This window comes from Diachasma alloeum, unplaced genomic scaffold (genome assembly GCF_001412515.2).
Source record: "Diachasma alloeum isolate Michigan unplaced genomic scaffold, Dall2.0 Dall_scaffold_00276, whole genome shotgun sequence".
NCBI lineage: Eukaryota > Metazoa > Arthropoda > Insecta > Hymenoptera > Braconidae > Diachasma > Diachasma alloeum.
Window position 1 is genome coordinate 850,331 of NW_021680415.1, and position 16,298 is coordinate 866,628.

Here is a 16,298-nt window from a genome sequence, read left to right on the forward strand (position 1 = left end):
CGATTGGTGATAAAATTTTTTGGAAATAATGAAATAGAGGGGATAACGCGTTTTTTTCAGAGATGATTTTTCAAAAATTTATTTAAAAAAACGTACCAACTAGCCAATGTTTTTTATTAGCTCGCAATTTTCTTCAAAACTACTTCAATGAGGAAAAAAATAAAAATTTGGAATATCTATACATGAGGGGCTAATTGATCGGATCTGTGAATTCGCTAGAAAATTCTATTGGAATTCTATTTGTTTTTTGCTTCGATAAGAAAAAGTCAATAGATTTCGAATTTCTGTTTGAATGTTTCCCTTGTGATTTTTGCTTTAAGAAGGCTTGAGCACCAATTTTCTGAGTTTTTCAAGAAAGACTTTGAAACTCTGAGACTTTCAAAACCAAACAAAATCCAGTGGAAAAAATAGAAAATTTATGCCCAAGCATTCTAATAGGAAAAATCTCAAGAGAAAAATTCGAACAGAAATTCAAATTATATTGACTTTTTCTTAATAGAATTGCAATAGAAATCCTATAGAAACCCATATAATATCTTTAGAATTCCAATAGAATTTTCTGGCGAATTCGCTAGATTTTCTATTCAATTTTTTCATGCGTGTTCAATCATTCAATTTGTCAATTTGATCATTTAATTTATCTCAGTGCTGCAATTGGGAGCTTTAGATGCAATTTTTTTACTAGATATGAAAATTGAGTGGGAAGATGTATCTTATCAGATGTATTTTTTTATTTTCGTGAATAATGAAAAGTCAACAGGTTCTAGGTGTTGCAAAATGTTTGTAACGCGATGACTCATGATATGTGCGTTTCTTCAATTGTTTGTAATTTCTTGATTTTTCACAAATCAATATGTCGAATGTTTCAATATTTCAATGTTTTTTTAAAGCATAAAATCAATTTCTGGAGTAATTTTGAAGATAGATCAAGTTTTTTACAATGAAAAATGATTTTTAAGTCGAAAAATTAATTGCTTATGTATTAATTAGGAAGGCGTTGAAATTTTCAAAAACTGGTCATTTTATCAGATTATTAAAAATTAAATGGTTGCCATATTTAATACATACAATAGAAAAAATATTTTCCTCAAATTCGGAAACGCTCATTTGTTAATTATTCATTTGTTCATTAATTAATCAATTAATCAAATCAATTACTGGACTACTAAATAAATTCAATCAAATTTTCACCAGAATAGAAGTTTTCGGACTGTCAACAAAATGTTAAATTATTTGCTCAACTAATTGAATCAAAGGAAATTAATTATTGATTAATTTGACTAAATTCGGAAATATACACTGAAATCTGTCTGGAGTTGATTTGAATCTTTCTACGACTTACCTGATGAATTATTAATTCAGAATTCTAAATTGTTGACGTGCATAGTTCAAGGATAACCCTTCCCTATTCTCTCTTGCCATTAACCAAAGGTGACGATAATATGTCATTGTTATTCTTATTGCTCTACAGCTCAGTAATTTCCTATTTCTACTGCTGCCACCGATTCTAATGCACCTATTCAGGGATTACGGTAGATTTGTTAATCCCGCAATTCATGTCATCTGGGTTCTCCTCATGGTCGTTGGATTGAGCAGCGCTTATTTCCATGCCACACTCTCGTTAGTAGGTAAATCGAATCATCGAATTCTTCAGTCCCTCCCCCATTCAACGCACGACAAAATTTCATAGGAAAATTTGGCGAATCTAGCGAATTCTAGTGAATTCTAGAAAATTTTGTTGGATTTCTATTGAACTTCTATTGAAAATTCCGGAGTTTCACTGCAATTTTTTTTTATAGAAAGTGTCCAATAGAGATTATCTTATAGAAGAAATCTGTGGAATTTCATCTTTCTGTACAACTTTTTCTATTAAGACATAATATAATATAATATAATATAATATAATGTAGAATAATATAATAGATTTTTTTCATTCTATAGAGACATTATCTATTGAAATTCCTCGAGATGAATTTTCGATTTTTTTCCATTTTATTCTTCTCTCGTCATTAAAAATATCAAACAAAAAACTAAATGAATATTTCCCATTGAAAATTCCTATTGAAAAGAGAAAGAATAAAAAAATAATAGAAATATAATAGAATTTTCTTTCGAATTTCCTATATTTCTCTACGAAATTTTGTCGAACGTATCAAGATTATTGTACACAATGTTCTCCTCGTTTTAATCATGCTCAGGACAACTCCTGGATGAACTTGCGATCCTCTGGGTCTACATGGCTGGGTTCTGCATGTTCTTTCCTCGAAGATACTTCCCTATATTCATGAACAATGATAGGAAGATATTTTCTGCCCTTGCTATGCTGGCTACTGTTATCGCCACTGGATTGGCCCTTGTGCATCCGGCGATCAATGCATTTGCACTCATGTGCCTGGGGATACCAGCATTTGCATATATGTTCATTGAGCTCAAGAGGTAATTATTCAAGGAAACTAGATTTAAGAGAAGCTACAGGAGGAATCAATCAATTAATTAAATTGATTGCTGTATTAATTGATCAATTCAGTCAAATTTTGAACACAAAATAGACGGAAAGTTCAAATTGTTGATGAAATTGTAAATTATTTGCTGAATTCATTGAATTCAAAGGAAGAATACGCTGGAAATATCAAGCATTCAATAAAACTAATTGATTATCATTAATTAATTGGAACAAATTAGTCTCTTAATCAATTGAACTCACGAGATAATTTCCAGAACAAGTCATTAATAAAATTTCTTGCTTCATTAATCACTTAGTTTAACAATTGAAAAAAAATCACTTAATTTAATCCAATTTTTAAGAAAAAAATTGGAAAGTTTAACAGAAAATGCTGCAAAAATCAAGTAAATGATAAACATGGATTGATTAATTAATAAATCAATTAACTGGATTGAACTTCCAATAAAAATAATAAAAAATCAGTTCTAATTGCAATTTCAAATAAACAAAATCAATTTACTAATTTATAGTACAAATATAAATTAATGTAATAAATATAATATTAATATAAATAATTAATATAATATTTATGCATAGAAATTTTTATCCTTGCTCTAGAACGAAATCAGCAAGAGTATATCGACTAGGTGTTCGTTGTGCTGCTATTTGGCTCTTAGCAGTTGCCTGTTGGTTGAACGATCGTTTATTCTGCGACACATGGTTGAGCCTGAATTTCCCATATCTTCATGCACTCTGGCACTTGTTCATCTTCATTGCAAGCTACACAGCAACCGTTCTCTTCGCGTACTTCTCAGTCAAACAAGAGAGACCACAGCAACAGCCAATGCTCAAATACTGGCCCAGGGACAATTTCGAGCTTGGAATACCGTATGTAACTATCAGGAGTTACATGCGTTTGGATAACAACACGAATATCTAGGCGGTGAATCATTCTAGGGATTCATTCGATGCGTTCGCATTGAAAGAATTGTCATATTGTCGTGAGCATTCAGTAGTTCGATTTGGGCAGGATTGCAGGAACATCGAGGAATTCTATCGGATTTCTATTGAAATTTCTATCCGGTTTTATGTGGGTATTTTTTTAAAAGAGAACTGTTCAATGGTAAATATTCGATGAAAAAATCAGTGAAATTCGATTTTTCTGTACAATTTATTCTATCTAGATTCTTTCTGTAGAACGTTTTTTTGCTTATTTTTTTTAAATTTCCTATGGAAAATGTTTCAATAAAAAAATTGTATAGAAAGGCGAAATATAACTGACTTTTTCTATCAAATATTTTCTGGAAAACGTGCAGTCAAGCTGTGAAATTCTTTAACAGAACTAATAGAATTTTTTATAGAAATTCCTCGGTTCAAAATTTCGAAGTTTTTTTGTTTGATTTTATTAATGAAAAGAGGAGGAAGATAGAGTGGGGAGTTGGAAAATCTATGTCGCAAATTTTAATTTTAAATTATTTCTTATGATGTAATATTATTCTTAATAATTATTGAAGCTTGATTATTTTAGAAAGGTGAATGCTGCCGATTTATTTTCGCTTCTAAACGTGACGTTTAACAAATAGTGTCTATTGTATTACTCTATTCTGATGAAATAATGAAACAGCCCAGAGATTTTGTCACATTGAATTTATTTTACTCGTTGCTTCTTGAAATATTTTCAGAAATTTCTATCAGCTATTGATTTTAATTAGTATTTATCTTAGCAATATATTCAGTTACTATTTTATTCGTCATATTTAATGACTTTGGAATTACGAATTGCTCTTGTTTCACTCGTGGAAACCCTGAAATTTTATCAAAATTTAAAAGAAACGCTTTCTCACTCTCGTTCAACCGTTCGACGCATCATCTGTGATATTTTATTACTTAATTGTCACAATTGCTTATTATCATTACATGAATCAGAAGAATCCGAGATTTTCCATCCTCGGGGGAAAGGATTTCCTGACGTGACACAAACATTAAATATTGATGAATGTTAATTTATTCATTAAAAAAAAACGTTTGTTTTTATATTTTAATACACGAATAATACGAATCGTAAGTATAGATTGTAAATGAGAATTCAATAATTGCGCTGAATGAACGCCAAGTCTACAATTGTGATAATAATGAATTTTACAGAAAATTGTACATTAAAATCAGAGGCACTGAGAGCAGTATTTATTGTAAAAATAATTGCAGTTGATGGTTAATTATAGATTTGATTGAATAACTGTATTGATTATGATAAGAGATTCGATATCGACAGCTGTTATATTCGAATAAAAAATGTTATCTTGGATATTTTATCAACAAAGCAAACATTGTTTTTATTCATCATTTGACCCATTTATTTATTTTATTGATTCAAATGGAGAAGTGGGAGACGATGGCATCTGCCTGTGAAAGACGAGATTTGCTAAATTTTTTGGGAATGGAGAAATTTTTGATGCAATTTGCCATTCTCTGTGGAAAGGATTTCCTAACGTGACGCAAACATTGAATATTCTTTATTATTATTATCATTATTATTATTATTATTATTATTATTATTATTATTATTATTAATTTATTTATCCATATATAGCCGATTAGGTTTTTTGCGTAACATTGAATATTCATGAATGTTAATTTATTCTTTAGAAAAATCATTTTTATATTTTAATACACGATTGATACAAATCATAAATATAGATTTGATTGAATATTTGTATTGATTATGATAAGGGATTCGATGTCAACATTTGTTATATTCGAATAAAAACTCTTGGATATTTTATCAACAAAGAAAACGTCCTGTTTTTATTCACCATTTGACCCACTTATTTATTTAACTGATTCGAATGGAGAAGTGGGAGACGTTGCCATCTGCCAGAGAATGCAGAGATCAGGGTTCAGTGGGGGGTGAACGAATTCTGCTTCATCAATGCCACAAAAACATTGAAGATCGTCTCCCTGATCTCTCGAGTGTAAATATAACAATAAATATTGATGAGATCAAAATTATCGTCGGTTTAATCCACGTCTATTGTCTGTATATTTAGAGTTTTCATGTTGAAAATGTCTCTGGATCAGACTGTCTGTGAAGGTGAGTCTGACATAACCAAAAAGTTTGTTTTATTTTCTCTCGAGAAAAGAGAAAATAAACACTTCAACACTTGGAATTTTTGGCAAAATGTAATTAATCGTGTATTTGCAATCAATTGTGGCAGATCTCAAGGCTTTCGAGAGGAGACTCACAGAGGTGATAGCCAGTTTACAGCCATCAACACTGAGATGGAGGAGTGAGTGATGTTGCTGAATTTTTTTAATAACTTTTTTGGGGAATTTTGCTGATTGTGAGTGTTTTTTTAGTTCTACTGGGATTCATCTCGGTGTGCACAGCAGTGGGGGCTTGGCACTGGCTGACAGACCCAAACACTTCAGCTGTCTCCTTTACACAGAGTCTCTATAATCATCCTATATTTGCGTTAGCCAGTATTTTATTAGGTAAAGTACATTTTTTATATTTTGGGGATTATTGTTGTGGAGTGGATTGAGGACTTTTGAGAATTTTTGGGAAAATTTTTGATGGGGTTGCTTTAAAGCTGGAGAGCTCAAGAATTTTCAGATTTTTAGTGATTATTGATGTTTAATCCTCTGAAGAAACGATAATTTTATTGTAATTATTAATTTTATTGGGAAATTTCATCACTCGGGACATTTAATATCTAATATTTTAATGAAATTGTCAATATATGATTTGATTTGACCAGAATATTCAGTATTTTGTGATGAATATTCAATATTTCATTGATATTTCCCAGTAAAAACCTAAAAAATGCAAAACTCTTACCAATGGATTTTCAAAGACTCCAAAAACCTGAAATAACTTCAATAATGAGTGAATCAATTAGCTAAAATGATTCCAGGTAATGAAATTCGTTAGTCGAGAAGTTCGTCGATGTATTCTTCTGAAACTCCCCAATTAAGAGATAATTACACAACTCGTAAAGTCATGAATCCTAATGAAGACTAATGGATAATTAATCCTCCTCATCATTTTCAGTTGTATTATTCCTGCTGGGCGTGCACAGAAGAGTAATAGCCCCGAGTATCATAACCCAGCGAGCAAGAAGTGTTCTAGGTGATTTCAACATGAGTTGCGACGACACAGGAAAGCTAATCCTCAAGCCAACACGACCGCCCCACCCACACGAGACCTGAGATTACCCCTAATATAGATATATTATTTTTCCAATGCAATTAGCCTGCCACTCTGCACTGGTAGGCTCAATTATCCCCAGAATAATGAATAAAACGCCATTTTTTCATGACCCAAGAGACCAGAGTTATTGAATTCGTGGTGCAGGTCCAGAAAATCCATTTTATCATCAACTGAGGCTGCGTCTTCCTCAAAATTCAGCGGAAGAATTGAAAAAAAGAACTGTTAGAGATGGAAAATCCACTCATTTTCATTTCGACAATAACAAGTTACCAAATTGTTCATCTAGATTGAAAGAATCCTCTCATGACGAATGATTAAATCTAGTGACGATGTATTTATTAGGAATAAAAAATTCTGATAAATAACAAGAAATTTGTCAGTTGAAAACATTTATTAATAATTTTTTATGCACAATTGATGCTATAAAGCAAAACTTTACCAATAATTTCTCTTCTCTTAATTCTCGAATCATCTAATTAAATAATTATAATAGAAGAGTTATTAATGATAATATTAATCATTAATGATAATATTATCGCGTCAAAACAAATAACTGTTTTTCTTCGATTACGATTTAATTGAAATAAATTTTGTCGTGTGACGCGTGAAGAATTGATTCAGTCCAAAAACTAAAGGAGCAAATGAAGATGCGATTATTTACAAAGGGAGGGGGGGATTATTAGATTATACCACTAATCTGGTAATTACGGTGGAATCTGGGGGATAAACCTGAAGAGAAATTGACTGATGCATTTTTTTTTATTGAAATCGAGTGATTGAATATGAAAATTGCATCAAAATCAGAAATACGTCGTGTTTATTGATTCTTGTTGCAATTTTCATATGCAACAGTAGAAGAATTCATGCAAAATTCCAGTTATTAGGCAATAATTTTAAATTGCATAAACATGAACAAAATTTTGTCAAAACAATTGTTGAGATAAAACGGGTGAGATGATTTATCAGCCCATGAACAATTAATAATTCTCCGATTGTGGAAATAAACCGACGATGTATTTATTAGGAATAAAAAATTTCTCATAAATAACACAAGAAATTTGTCAGTTGAAAACATTTATTAATAATTTTTTATGCACAATTGATGCTATAAAGCAAAACTTTACCAATAATTTCTCTTCACTTAATTCTCGAATCATCTAATTAAATAATTATAGAAGAGTCATTAATGATAATAATATCGCGTCAAAACAAATGTTTTTCTTCGATTACGATTTAATTGAAATTAATTTTGTCGTGTGGCGCGTGAAGAGTTGATTCAGTCCAAAAATTAAAGGAGCAAATCAAGATGCGATTATTTACAAAGGATTATTAAATTATACCACTAATCTGGTAATTAAGGTGGAATTTGGGGGATAAATCTGAAGAGAAATTGACTGTTGCATGTTTTTTATTGAAATCGAGTGATTGAATATAAAAATTGCATCAAAATCAGAAATACGTCGTGTTTATTGATTCTTGTTGCAATTTTCATATGCAACAGTAGAGGAATTCATGCAAAATTTCAGTTATTAGGCAATAATTTTCAATTGCATAAACCCAAAAATTGTGTCAAAATAATTGTCGAGATAAAACGGGTGCTATGATTTATGAACCTGTGAATAATTCAGAATTCACCGGTTATAAAAATAAATTGTTTCCTTCGAGATATCGACTGACTCATTTACAAATAATATTTCTTCATATTCTGACTGTAACTTCCCTGTCTGCAATAATTAACAACTAATTTCAAAATAGGAAGCTTCATTCGTGTTTCTCATAGACAAAACACATACCCGATTGTTTCACTATTGAAACATCACAGCGTTCTGAGGAAGTTTTTACGGATTTATCGTTGATTCAAGAACTCGAGGATTTGGTGACTCTCGGTGAAGCACTGGAGGTAGATAATGCCTTGCAAAATCCTTAGAATTTTTTCATATTTAACAATTACTCTCGTTCCTTCGTGGTGAATCAATCAATCATTCTCTTGTTTTATTCTTCCTGATTAGCCAGATCAGAAACTAGTGGAGTGAGAAGAGATCACCAGCTGATGGTAGAGGTGCCAGACCACCTGTTACATCTGGCAATTGTGTTAGATCTGGTAAATTCGAGATGTGAGACTTGACTTCTGCTCTGACTGTACAAACTTTCTTCAATTTTTCCTTATAATCCTGGAAAAGACGAAGATTAAATCATTTTTTATTCTTCAATTGTTGTTGAGAATACGGCAATTGTTAATTTAAATTTATTTTGGAAATAAGGAGATGTAGTGTGAATATTTGAACTTAATTCTTCATTTTAAATCGTTAGAAATCATTTTTTTAATTTAAAAAAAATCATAAAAGCCGCATTATAAGGAACTTCCGTCCTTCAATAAGTGAAAAGTTGCAGTTGTTAAACATTCAAATAACTTTCACTATTTATTTATAACAAAGGGCACGAATAAGAGAATTCACTGATAATTTAATTTAGCATTAAATGACGACTGAAGAAGAGAATACGACTGAATGTCGAATATTTATTCTTGAATTACGAAGGAAATAAAAGTAAAAGATTGGAGCAACTTACCTCTAAAGTAGTCTGTGCCTGCTGCAGCAATTGTTTCTGTGCCAAAGTGTAATCCCTCAGCATAGTTAATAATCTCCGTCTGTCCTCCATCTCGGCCTGCAGTCTCCCATTGTAATCAGCGAGCAATGCTGCTGCCTCATTAACAGCGATACTCAGTTGATCAGCCGCAGCACGATCAGCCAAATTAGCCAACAACGATACCTCAGACACCTCTGGAGGTAGTGAAGCAATCCTCTCTCTCACAGCAGCGTCCGACGACGCTGTATTCTCTAAATCCTGGAACGATAATCAAAGATTCACTGACTGATTCCTCAATCCCAGTTTCTGGATGAAACTGGGAGGAGAGCTCAACCAAATGTGGTCTTGGAAGCTGTGCAGAGAGACAGGAGTGTCAAAAATAAATGAATGAATAACTCTGAAAGAGTAATTTCAAAGAATGTTGCAACATGCGTTGAAAAACGTCCAGTAAAAATCGTGTTATTATCTCGATTAATGGATTCAAAATTAGTATTCTTCGTAAATTCTAGGTATTTTATTGCAGCTGATACATAATCCGCGTCATAAATGTCTCTACAAACGGTAATAACCATTAGGGCTTTGATAAGCTCCTCAGTCTCAGGTGGATCGCCAGCTGGTGTTCTTGGGCTCAGTGTAACGTGCAGCTCTTTGGTACCATCAACCTCAATCTCAGTTTCCGATTTTTTTCTCTCCTTTCTGTCCGATTTTTTATCCAATTTTTTGTCGGATTTTTTGTCTGATTTCTTCGGCAACTCCTGCAAATTAAAGATTGGTTTAAAAAATGTTTGATTTATCAATTGAATGAGTTTATTAACGGAGTTGATTAACTGAATCACTCTCTTGACATTTATTCATCTAAAATTTCCAATGAAGGCTTCATTTATTATTAATTGTTCTGGGATCATGAGAAATTACTCTCAATATCCTAGACTGGATCGCAATTTGCTTAGAGAAATGGGAAACTTCATCGTTTGAGGCGGTGAATATTCAATTCTGTTCACAAAATTCTCGCATTGAGAATTACCACATATTTCTAATTTTTTAACAATTCGTCACGAATACTTTGCGTTTCGTATAAAATTATTCTCTATTTGTAGATAAATAGCTCTGAAAATCTGGAAATTCAAACAAATAACTTGAAATTCTGCCTTTTTATCAGAAACTCCTCTTAAAACGAGAAATTTCATACATAACATTCTATTTCATTCGCATTATATCACGAAATTGCTCATTTCCTAAACAATTGCACCTAAAAATTCCATAATCCGCCAGAAATAATGTTCTTTCAGTTGTTCATGCAGCCTTTCATTGTAAAATTCAGCCCTAAATTTCACTCTAGTCCCCAATTTCACCTTCTCAATATCATTTCTTGGTTTCTTCCTGGGTGGTGTTCCAGGCTCTTTAATAGGTTCTGTAGCCGCATCGAAAGCCCCCTTGAAGTCCGCAATTTGTGTTTTATCATAAACCCCCCTCTCCTCCCAAATGACAAGCAGCCTATTCAGCCTCTCCCTGGTCTTCTCATCGAACGTTTTCATGTGTTCAAATGCTCTTGGGAGAACGTTGCCAAATTCCCTGCCAAACTCTGGCCCCTTCTTCTTGCTATTCTGTATCACGTCGTTCGCCAGGTACATGAACATCAGCTTGCGAGTGTCCTTTGCTGAAAAAATAGTACATTCTAGGCTTGGTACCTTATGTAACGCATGAGAGGGGGATGAAGCTGAAGTTAGCGGAATATTCGCCAGAATGATTCAATTTAGGGGATTTTTAAGGGTGCGAGGGTCGACTAATCATATGTGCAAATGTTTTTCAGGTGCGAAGGAATTAATACAAGACTTAAAATCCTTGGGAGATCTCTCATCGAATCTTTTGCTAGTTTCAGCTTCATGAGAGGGGGTAAAATAAATTTTCTGCAATCGTCGATTATTCGCGATTGAGAGAGTGGAATTGATGCATTTTTAATTGATTTTGAAGGTGTTTTTTGGAGTTTGAAATGAGGTTTAATTAATCAAAATCATGTCATCGAGTCAGGAGATATTGACACTCAGAAGATTCATTTTTTTAGTGAAATTTGAGTACAAGAAGAATGAAATGAACTTTTTTGAATCACCTCTTTTAATAAAGGATTTTTTTTTCATTTTTAAAGTTTTTTTTCAGAGCTTAAAATGAGCCTTGATTTATTCAATAATTTTTCAATGAATTTTGCATGTGATGCGAAGAAGAATCAAATGAACCTTTTTTAATTGTTGATAATGCGAGATTGACAGAATGGAATTGGACACTTTTTAATTCATTTTAAAGCTATTTCGTTTTAGTTTAAAATGCGAACGGTTTATCCAAATTATATCATCGAGTCAGGAGATGTCAACACTTTCAGAAGATTAATTTTTTAATGAATTTTTTAGGAGGGGAGAAGAAAACTAAAATGACCTCCTTTTAATCTTCGATAAGTCGAGATCACGAGTGTGAAATTGACCGATTTTTTTTCATAGTTCAAAAGAGCCTTGATTTATTCAAATCGAATCACTGTCAGAAGATATTAATTTATTCTAAATCTCCATTTTCAGATGGACTCCAGTTGCATGCCAATTGAGTCATCTGTTATGATTATCGAGCCCCCTAATTTCCAAGCCTCATACCAATCATGTCTCACTAATTAGAGCATAAGATCACCGTAAAACTCCACATAACCTCGGAATGACCCTTCAATCCCCATTTTAAACCCCCAATTGACAAAAAAAACTCGAAAAAACGTGTAAAAATCGTCTGAACATTTCTCCTAACCTATAAACCCCAAGATGTGGCTTGAAAACTCTTCGGAGGCTCCAAAAAATTAAGGAAAATCGCAGGAAAATGCCTGACAACAAATAACCACTCAGAATAAACCCAAATAATTGTTTATGAACTCGAGACACACGAAAATAGTGAAAAAATACCTTTACACATCTCCCTGAACCAGACCTTGACGATCGTCCCGTGATGTTTTCTGTGGTGTATCAGCCACAAAGACAACGTCTGAATGCTCTGCTGTGATGGATTAAGATCCATAAGTTTCTTAACAAGAGCGTTCTCCGTAAATCCTGCCATAGCTCCGATTGCAATCACAATCGACGACTTCGTCACCAAACTATGGACGACAAAACAAATTTACGGACGAACAACTGTCCCGCTGGTGGTGGGGGGAGACGAGTGCACGTGCACACACACAGGTGGCACACACTAATGCCAAGCGCGTCGTCCAACACTTGTTAAAACAGTTTATTATTGTCTCAAATTGTTGGGAAATTGTCGTGAGACGTGTGGCGAGCGGAAAAACTGCGCACTGCGGGCTCAGGGGGTCGTGATTTTGTTGACAGATGTCGTTGTCATGACGATTCATCCGGTGGCGGAGGAATTTCCAATTTCAAAATTTGTTTCCGATTTCAATTTTTTTTGAATTAACACACGCATGCAACAATTCAATAGAAGAACTTAGCGAATTCGCTGGGAAATTATATTGGAATTCGTGTAATGTCGTGTAATGAGGGTGTGAAGAGTTAATCTAATTATCATTTCTTAAAAAATGCCTTTTTTAGAAATGAAGGTTCCAGCTTTAAATATCGCAGTACAAATCATCATTTTAATTTATCACTGTTATTAGCATTCGTGAACGTGTGAAGATTCCAAATATTGATAAACAATGTTCCCCGTTTCATCGATCATAATATTATGATAAGTTCAAGAAGATGAAAAGATAATAAAGTGGTGAATGACTCTGAGGAATTTCAGGTGTCTTAGCTGTCATACTAACTAGAAATTTTCCTTCGATTTTGGATTTTTCCCGGGGGAAAGTCGACTTTCGACCAAATCGATTTTTTTGAATATTTCATGGTTAAAAAATTTTTGTTCGTGCAAAAATCGCAAGAAAAGAAATTTTCACAAATTTTCTACTACCCCCAAGTACGATTCCGAGGGGGTGTCAATAGACCTTTTCATTCTGAGAGTCACTAGATTTGCGGACACTTTTTTCCCATTGTAATTCCCCTAGGATTTGCGGACACTTTATCGAATTTACATATAAATCATGGTTTTTGAGCGCTCAAGTGTATATCATTGTAAAGTTCAATATTTATCAGAATTTTCCATGGTTTTTTCGGAGATTTTTTCGTTGAATGAACGAAATAAATATTTCCCCTAGATTTCCAAAATGAAAAGGTCTATTTTTTAAGGGATTGAGGGAGTCCGTAGAAACATGCTCCAATATGAATTGTTTGTTTTTTTTTTATTTTTCATGTTGAAAAAAAATGATTTTGTGTGTAATGGCTTTGGAGAAATAAAGATCGATAATAAAGGCACCGTGGTTGAAGTAACAGGTCTCACCCGTCGGTAAAGTATGCACCGTCGTCGCTAAGTCAGATCCACTGCCGTAAATCTACTATTATCAAGTTCACTTTTGGTTTTCGACGTTTTGGAATTTGGGGTTTCTTGTGAGTGACCCTCCTGACCAACGACCATTCTAGTTTATCAAAGGGTTCTGAAAATAGAAAGATAGAAATGAATATAGAAAAATATAGGAATAAAATAGACATAAAAAAATATAAATTATGGAAATTTCAATGTTTCAAAATTATATTCATTAAATAGAGGTTTTTTTTGTCTTTAAATTGTTAATTTAACAATTAACAGTGACTAGATTAGGTAGTTTTCAAAAATGTGTCTGTACCAGAACAGGAACAACAGTTCGATATATCTCGTACGTTAATCTAGACTGATATTCCTATGCACCGAATTAATAGTCTGCGGAAATCATTTACTAGTCTACTGTCTGCATATCACTTATCAATTGATTCGATGTGTCTAGTTTATTGACTAGATTTAATTTGAGAAGTAGAAGTTGAGGGTCCACGATCCCTCGTGTATCCGCGGTAGAAATTACCTTGTTACGTGGGAATTACGTGAAATTACGTGTGGCTAGACACTGCCGGAAATTTAATATTTCCTAACATCACTCGATGATCACATCATTATTTCTTATCTTTTTACACTTCAATAATCTGACTGTATGTGGATGTGACTAAACTATTAATCACAATTTTCATACTCTCTCGACTTTCGTTCCAAACATTTTTTATACAATTTGCTGATAATATCCCATATTAATCGATTAATCTGCATGATTCAGTTCTAGTTTTTCAATCATCGCTTAAGAAATCTTCCAGCATTTTAGACAGTCAGGAATAGTCATCTGTCACAATCAGTTTATCACAAAGTAATCTTTATGATATTTTCCTTTACCACCAATTAATAATAATCATTACCGTCACATCCCGTTATATTATCAATCCTTTATTAGCCTACTCATCGCATTCGAACTTCTGGAACTGACCTTATCCTCGTTTGCGGAATATCCGTCTATTGGGCTCTAGGGAATTTTGGGGGTCTTAGCGGTCACGCGCGAAATTTGATAGAAAAGCCTATCGAATTCGTTAAAAAATTCGATTAAATTTCTATTAAACTTTCTATCAATTTTTGGCTGATTCTATTGACATGTTCAATAGAAGACATTCCATACAAAAAGTTAACAGAGTTAGATTTTTCTATATAACTTATTCTTTTCATATATTTTTTACAGAATTGGCTCGACTCAAATTTTCCAAGTTTTTTTCATTCTATTTTTCTTTTCTTCTCATCAAGAAAATCAAACGAAAAAACTTAGAAAATTTGAGCCGAGGAAATTCTATAGAAAATATCTCCATAGAATAAGTTATACAGAAAAATTGAATTTTATTGACTGTTTCTACTGAATATTCTCTATTGAACATTTTAATAGAATCGGCCAAAAACTAATAGAACAGTTCAATAGAAATTTAATAGAATTTTCTAATGAATTCGATTTTTTATTAATTTTTTTCGTCTGTGGTCATACTAACTAGAAATTTTCTTTTGGGACGACAATACCCAGCCCGATCTATCCGGTTCCAGAGGGACTGGCGCGAATGTTCGTGGATGACGTGGATTCCGGATTATTTCATTTTTCATATTTATTTTTTTCGTTATTGAGACTGAGATAAGGGGGTTAAGGATGAGGTGGGACTGAGAGGGGGGTGAGATATGATTTCGGGGAGAATTTTTGAGGTATAGGATTACCGATATTTTTCGACATAAAAAAGCACTCCTGACTGGCGTTTCGACGACCGGGCCACGGGGATGCTCCGGACATAAATTTTACGACCCCAGCTATGAACGTCGTCCTCCCCGCCTGGCTTCAATGACTCTCATCCGGGGAAAGTAGAAGCGAATTTGGGAATTTTTTAGGGGTCGGGGGGTGCGAATGAACTCGGAATTTTGGTGATTTGGAATGCAAATGTCGGCGTATCGTAAAAGGGAGGATATATTTTGATGGTTTTCACGGACGAAAAGGTTTCATAGAAAAACATGATGAATCGCTAGAAAATTCTGTTGGATTTCTATTGAAATTTCTGGTTTTTATTGTTTTTTTGTTCGGAGTTTTGAGACATTTTTCTGCAATTTAACGATATATTTCTGTAGAAAATTCTGTTGGATTTCTATTGAAATTTCTATGATTTTTTGGATAGTTAGAAATGAATAGAAATGTGTAATGGATTTGTCATTACACATTTTATAGAAAAAATTAAATGAAGTTCTAATTTTCAATACAATTTACTTGATTTTTTAATTAAAACAACTTATTCTACTGTAGCATTTTCTGGAGACATTCCTGGGCTCAAATTGTTAGATTTTTTTTGTTCGGAGTGTGGATAGAATTTTCTAGACGGATTAATTTTGAAATTGAGCTTCAACAGGAGAAAGCGCTGGAAACTTGTGTACAGAATCGAGATGATTCAATAATTTTTTGTTCATTTAAAATCCCTCACTCAGAAAATTCTTCTCTAACATGTCAATCCGCCTAGAACTCTCAACAACTTTGAACCAACGAAGGACCATACTCCAGAGTACTAGAAAATCCTCGAGGTATTCCTTCAACGCACGTGACATTCCTTGGTAATAAGTTGAGTTCTCAAGGACCCTTTGGTCACATTGATGTTCAGATATGCCATGCGG

At 33.1% G+C, this 16,298-nt stretch overlaps 3 protein-coding genes across 3 annotated transcripts in view; 2 read left to right on the forward strand and 1 right to left on the reverse strand.

Annotated features, from left to right (window-relative positions):
- LOC107037963 (alkaline ceramidase) overlaps positions 1–5,168 on the forward strand; it is a 6,631-nt gene extending 1,463 nt beyond the window's left edge. The window contains exons 2-4 of the mRNA XM_015256805.1: positions 1,472–1,628; positions 2,199–2,436; positions 3,062–5,168. Of these exons, the coding sequence (XP_015112291.1) occupies positions 1,472–1,628; positions 2,199–2,436; positions 3,062–3,383 (717 nt within the window). The 3' untranslated portion in view covers positions 3,384–5,168. The remainder of the gene's footprint in view (positions 1–1,471; positions 1,629–2,198; positions 2,437–3,061) is intronic.
- Positions 5,169–5,354: 186 nt separating this feature from the next.
- On the forward strand, positions 5,355–7,025 carry LOC107038014 (nuclear envelope phosphatase-regulatory subunit 1 homolog). The gene is made up of 5 exons (XM_015256876.1): positions 5,355–5,415; positions 5,491–5,534; positions 5,659–5,730; positions 5,801–5,935; positions 6,495–7,025. The coding sequence occupies exons 2-5, from the start codon at positions 5,498–5,500 to the stop codon at positions 6,650–6,652; spliced, it is 402 nt and encodes a 133-aa protein (XP_015112362.1). The 5' UTR covers positions 5,355–5,415; positions 5,491–5,497; the 3' UTR covers positions 6,653–7,025.
- Positions 7,026–8,043: 1,018 nt separating this feature from the next.
- On the reverse strand, positions 8,044–12,530 carry LOC107038013 (regulation of nuclear pre-mRNA domain-containing protein 1B). Its single transcript, XM_015256875.1, has 5 exons — positions 12,173–12,530; positions 10,592–10,896; positions 9,809–9,994; positions 9,222–9,497; positions 8,044–8,824 (listed from the first exon to the last, which is right to left on the reverse strand). The coding sequence occupies exons 1-5, from the start codon at positions 12,321–12,323 to the stop codon at positions 8,675–8,677; spliced, it is 1,068 nt and encodes a 355-aa protein (XP_015112361.1). The 5' UTR covers positions 12,324–12,530; the 3' UTR covers positions 8,044–8,674.
- Positions 12,531–16,298: the final 3,768 nt, after the last annotated feature.

What these genes read in the sequence shown, in the direction of transcription:
- LOC107038014 (XM_015256876.1), top strand. Translation starts at nt 5,498, where the DNA reads ATGTTGAAAATGTCTCTGGATCAGACTGTCTGTGAAG. An exon ending in GGATCAGACTGTCTGTGAAG is followed by an intron (nt 5,535 to 5,658) that starts GTGAGTCTGACA and finishes CAATTGTGGCAG; the next exon opens with ATCTCAAGGCTTTCGAGAGG. An exon ending in GTTAGCCAGTATTTTATTAG is followed by an intron (nt 5,936 to 6,494) that starts GTAAAGTACATT and finishes CATCATTTTCAG; the next exon opens with TTGTATTATTCCTGCTGGGC.
- LOC107038013 (XM_015256875.1), bottom strand. Translation starts at nt 12,323, where the DNA reads ATGGCAGGATTTACGGAGAACGCTCTTGTTAAGAAACTTATGGATCTT. An exon ending in CAAGAAATGATATTGAGAAG is followed by an intron (nt 9,995 to 10,591) that starts GTGAAATTGGGG and finishes TTTAATTTGCAG; the next exon opens with GAGTTGCCGAAGAAATCAGA. An exon ending in AGCTTATCAAAGCCCTAATG is followed by an intron (nt 9,498 to 9,808) that starts GTTATTACCGTT and finishes TTATCGTTCCAG; the next exon opens with GATTTAGAGAATACAGCGTC.